This window comes from Otolemur garnettii, unplaced genomic scaffold, assembly GCF_000181295.1.
Source record: "Otolemur garnettii isolate 467f Iridium unplaced genomic scaffold, OtoGar3 scaffold00057, whole genome shotgun sequence".
NCBI classification, from domain to species: Eukaryota; Metazoa; Chordata; class Mammalia; order Primates; family Galagidae; genus Otolemur; species Otolemur garnettii.
Genome location: NW_003852452.1, coordinates 7,205,142 through 7,210,974, shown reverse-complemented (window position 1 = coordinate 7,210,974; position 5,833 = coordinate 7,205,142). Strand labels below are relative to the sequence as shown.

At 36.6% G+C, this 5,833-nt stretch overlaps 1 protein-coding gene across 1 annotated transcript in view; it reads right to left on the bottom strand.

Moving 5' to 3' along the window:
* Nucleotides 1-5,833, bottom strand: part of MRPS35 (mitochondrial ribosomal protein S35) — a 31,300-nt gene that overhangs the window by 19,477 nt on the left and 5,990 nt on the right. The window contains exons 3-5 of the mRNA XM_012806791.1: nucleotides 5,408-5,575; nucleotides 4,415-4,475; nucleotides 90-229 (exon numbers count right to left, since the gene is read on the bottom strand). Coding sequence (XP_012662245.1) covers nucleotides 90-229; nucleotides 4,415-4,475; nucleotides 5,408-5,575 — 369 coding nt within the window. The remainder of the gene's footprint in view (nucleotides 1-89; nucleotides 230-4,414; nucleotides 4,476-5,407; nucleotides 5,576-5,833) is intronic.

Sequence of the window (5,833 nt, the reverse complement as noted above, 5' to 3'; positions counted from 1 at the left end):
GTATACATGTCATAGTTTTACATACACACTTAAATGCATTTTAAAATAATATATTATAGTGATTCTTATTTTTAAAAACACTCTCTTACCCTTAAGGTTACTACTCGTGCTTTGGGGTTTCGAACAGATGGTCCTGATGAAACATAATCAGCAGTGTCAATTTCAATTGGAAAATGCTTTTCACATTTCTCATCACTGTCCAGTGCAGCTGGCCACTCAGTGCAAAAGTCTGAGAATTAAAAAAAAAAAAAATCAATTATAGTTTCACAAGTAAATTCCCATTGAAATGCACACCATACTACCATACAAAACCAGGTTGCTGATGATCAGGTTCAGGTCATGTGAAATAAAAGAACAGATTCTCTTTGGCACTTTACATACCTACCATCATCACAAGTCCCTTTTTTTAATTTGAGACAGACTCTCACTATGTTGCCCTTGGTACAGTGCCATGGCATCACAGTTCACAGCAACCTCAAACCCTTGGGCGTTAGTGATTCTCTTGCCTCAGCCTCCCAAATAGCTGGGACTACAGGTGCCTGCCACAACACCCAGGTATTTTTTGTTGCAGTTATTGTTGTTTAGCAGGCCTGGGCCAGATTTGAACCTGCTAGCCTCTGTGTATGTGGTTGGTACTACGGGTGCTGAGCCCCAAATCCCTTTTCTTATTATGTGCATCCTTTTTAGGGAATTTAATTAAGGTAATGATTTATACATTTCAGGTCTGGTGGAGAGTGGTACATTTACTAAAAAGGGAACTGTGCCTTGGTACAGCTTTGCACAAACCTCTAAAAGGACAGTTTTAATTCCTCCTTACTAACTAAAAGCAAAAAGTTCATAATGCCCAGAGCATTATTTTTTTTGAGACAGAGTCTCACTTTGTCACCCTGGGTAGAGTGCAGTGGCATCATAGTTCACAGCAACCTCAAACTCTTGGGCTCAAGAGATCCTCTTGTCTCAGACTCCTGAGTAGCTGGGACTACAGGTGCCCACCACAACGCCCGGCTAGTTTTTAGAGATGGGGTTCTCACACTTGCTCAGGCTGGTCTCGAACTTCTGAGCTCAGGCAATCCACCTGCCTTACTCTCCCAGAGTGCTAGGATTATAGGTGTGACCAGAGTTTTGAACAAGCAACACATAATACCAGTTTACTTCCACATGAAGGTAGCTAAAGATCAGCCGAAGGGAATTTAAAAGAAGCTCTAAGAAATCTCTAAAAGAGAACTGATAAGTGTTCAACAATTTTCCAGAAATTGAGCTGAACAGTCTTGACTCAAACAGGTATAAAAGCCTGGGTCATCCTTAAACATATCCTTATGGTAGGTAACACGTATTTCTCCTATGTGACCTCCATGCGCCAGTGGGGCTAAATGGAAAGAGATGTTCCTTGTCCTCATATTCCCCAAGACAGTCTAGTGCAGTGGTTCTCAACCTGAGTCACAGCATTAGGAAGGTTGAGAACCACTGGTCTAGAGAGTCTCAGACCTAGGCCACATCAGGAAGTTCCAAGCACTGTGAACATGGTTCTCTATCTTCATAGCACAGAAGTACAAATTCAGGACCAAAGGGTGGGGTAGGGCATAAAGGAAAAGGGTAGCTCACAGCCTCCCCCCACATATCAGCAGCTGATTTCATCTCGCCCTGTTCCTACCAAGTTAGTCCAATAGAGGGCTGCTAGCTTGTGATGAAAACTGCCAGCATTACCAGGCTTCCCTCAGTCAAACTCTCATTCCTTAAAATAGCATCACTTTAAGAACAACTAAAAGTAACTGGTTTATTAATTCAAATATGCTGGACCTCATAGATCCACGCTTCCACCAAAATAGCATGACTAAGAGGCTGGTCATAATCATGGGCAGATGTAGGAGCTCCAGGTGAAAAATCTAAGAGATAGAAGTACTTTGCCCATAACACTTCCCCAACCTAACAATTTTCTTATAGTACGTAACATATTTAGCTCCCATTTAGGCTTTAAATTCAGAGTCAGCAAAATGACACTCCAGGTTACAAAGACTGTAATATCTGACTAAATACATGTTAGCAAAAAACTACAGCTCACACCTTTCCCTAAATGCTATTTAAAAGATCAATACTCTGTCACTTTGAGGGGAAAGAAGTATCTTGGCATGAAGAAAATTTGACATTAAAAAAAAAAAATGAACAGAGTAAGATTACTGAGGTCAAATTTCATTCCCGTCAGAGACTAATCCCCAAATCCTGCACCGTAAGATGCAATCACAGCACCTTATGAAAGATTAGTTTGGGGAATTTTATGAGCTCTTGGGTTTGCACTGAATCCTTTTTCTTTTTATTTTTAAACTGTGAATAAGTCATTTCAATCACTAGATGATAATTACAGTTTTTAAATTAAATTACCTAAATTATATGTCTAAAAAAACAGCCAATGGGAAAGTACATAGTAGACTCTTATTAGCCTTTACTCATCTGATAAGTAGAGCAAAAGACTAGACTTTGGTTTTTATTTAACTTCTGCTGCCAGTTGTTAAAGTTTTGGTAAATTATCTACTTTTCCTGCACTTCAGATTTTCCATTTGCAAGTTAGATATAAAATATGAACTGACCTACTTTGAAAGAAAACTGAGAAGAAATATTTGAAAAGCCTTTGAATTATTTGGAAGATGTGATCTAAATCTAGAGGCTGGCAGAAGTGTAAAGGCAGTGCAGTCAAGGAAAGATTAAAACACTCATTTAAGTACAGTAAAAATACTAGTACTCTCTGAATGTGCTGCATGAAAGCCTTTCATTTAGAAATTAGTAAGTATTGTAGAAATATTTCATTAAAATGAACATTTTCTAGTTTATAAAGACACATTTAAAAATAATGTCAACTGGCTTTACAAAGGATATAAAAGTGATACATGATTTGTGTCAAATGGAACACAAATTTAAAACAGTGATCAGTTTCAGTCTGACTCTGGACACAAATAAATACAGAACCATACACACTAAATAGAGGGATAGAAAAGCATCCTAATGTCCCCAAATAAAGGGCCACATAAATGAAAGGAAACAGATTTTTCTTCCAGTTATTATTCCTACGTTTTAGGATGCCTTTGCATTTTTCTTTGTATTTTTAAATAGAAGGCCATTCCAAAAGCTCAAATTTAACTATAAAAAGCCTTAAAAAGCATACAGAGCATTTATAGGACACCTTTAAATCAGCATAAGTACATTAAGACTTCAAAGGTACTAACTCTTGAATTAAACTACACAATCACTAAGACCTGTGAAACATGAAACAATTCAAATGTGCTTATCCCATAAACCACTGATCTTCAACCAGTCTACTACGGCACACCGGTGCTCTGAGAGAGGATCTTAGACGTGCTGCAAAAACTTTTAAAGATCATTAATTAAATTATTTTCCTTAGAAGTTCAAAGCACAGTAAGTATACTCTGTTTTTTACTCTCTCTCTTTTTTTTTTTTGATCAACATAATTTAAGTGTGCTGTGGAAGTTTAACTATAGGTCCAAGTGTGCAGTGAGATAAAAAAGGTTGAAAAACACTACTGTATACAGTTTAGTGTGGATCAACCCCAAACTTAAACTGAAATATGTACATAATTATGAAAACATACATAGAACGATAAACAAAAAAGTGTCATTTCCCTTTACCTCCATGCACACAGGAAGGAGTAGCAGCAGCGTAAGTGCATGAAATCTATGTTTCTATTGGCTTTTCACCATAATCTCTTCTACTTGATTTACACATGTGAAAAATCACTTTTAGGGCGGCGCCTGTGGCTTGAGGAGTAGGGTGCTGGCCCCATATACTGGAGGTGGTGGGTTCAAACCCAGCCCCGGCCAAAAACTGCAAAAAATAAATAAATATTTTTTAAAAAATCACTTTTAATTTTTTTAAATTTTTCAACAATTTCTTCAAGATAACTCTGTGAAGCATCCGGTTACTGAACCTACTATTTTGCTGGTCAGCATCCTTTGACACTATGGTCAGCTTGGATCTGTTGGCAAAACTGCAACATTTCGTTCAGTCTTTTTACATACTTGCGTTCTATTGCTCAAAAGTAAATCCCAAACCCACTTCCTTGTGAGCAAGGATTATGGCTTCTAATTCTATTTATTATCCACAACATCTTATAGAGGGGTGGGCAAAACAATTTGCAGGTTTGACAGCCAACAATTCATTGAAAAAAACTTGAAAAATCCTTCAGAAAAGGTGAAATTGACAGTGACTCAGAATATAAGGCAATGCAGTATATTAGAACTGAGATTCTTGGGCAGTGCCTGTGGCTCAAAGGAGTAGGGCGCTAGCTCCATATGCCAGAGGTGGTGGGTTCAAACCCAGCACAGGCCAAAAAAAAAAAAAAAAAGAACTGAGATTCTTAATTTTATGGTCAAAGCCAATATAAAGTCTATATAAGAAAATACGTACCTTTTAGAGCTTCACAATGCTTTTTAATCGCTACAGGAGTCAAATGCAGAAAATTGGGGATCTAAAATAGAGAAATTTAAAGGGCAAATTAGCCACATCTTAAAAAATATAAAGAAGATAATTTTCTCATAAAACTAAGTCATAGACCCAACAAACTGTGTAGTAAATAAAATGTGATAGGTTTTTTACAATATTAATTCTATGTCACAGATAATGTTAATTGAAGAAATGAACTCCTTAAAACATAGTGAAGTATCACGTAACTTATGATGATAATCTGATTTGTCTTCAGATTGTAAAAATTTTTCACCTTTTTACTAAGTATCTTACCATAACAATCATGTTGAAAAAAAACCCCATCATTTTTATAGTATTCTTCCTGCCACAAATCTATAGGTGTTTGTATATTTCCCTTACAAAGGGACTTAAGGACAAAAAGACTCTCATCTAGTGACAAACACAATTCATTTTGTGTCACTGTGTAACTTTCACTGTATGTTAAAGGACACTATCTAAGAAACATATGCATTTCCAGACCAAGCATTTATATTTTCTTGTAAAAACCTACTTTGTATAGTTTATAAATTACTATAGATACTATCAAATGAGGCATTTACTATAAACTGTTTTGCTTCAAGAAATGCCAAGAAGTAAAATTTGGTGATTACAATGATACTACCAAATAATATTTTTTCTGGAGAGAAAAGCTTTAAATCCCTCTTTTCTTAGTTCCACTGGAAAGATACGTATACAAAAGATACAACAGAAAAGGCCACTAGAGAACAGGACTTGTAATTATATTCTAAAAGGCTTAGGGTTCTTTGAATCTTATTTACCATGGATAATGAAAATACAACCTCCACTATGACCTGATTTTTAAGTTAAAATACAATAAGCTGCGGTATACCAAGCCTTGAAGTAAAGGACAGAAGAGGGAAAGATCAGCATTTAAGTGGTGTCTGTCTGAGCCGATGAACCAACAACATACCTTACCTTTAAAAGTTCTAGATTTCCCTCCTTGGCCATGGGCACGCCCTTTTTTACTGGGTAGCCCATTCTGACAGGAAGAGGTACTGTAGAGGGTTTAAATGGTGCTGCAACAGGGTAAACGCTAGGCCAGTCCTGGTCAACAGACATTTTCTCTGTCCTTGGAGGCAGTGCCTAAGAAATGTAAAAGAGTTTCATATTGTAAATAGAAACATGCTTTAATTTTAAACCAAAAAGCTGCAATTAAAAGAAACAAAAGCAGAACTACAACCAATGTCGAAAATGAACTCTTGCAAAGCTGCTGTTGTTCAAATGAAAAATACTAAACCTACCTAATTATCTCTGCACTGTCTCCTCAGGCCCTCAGGCAAGGATTCCCTTTAATATTACACTTCCTTCATTAAAATTTTCTCTATTTATTTAACTAGACTT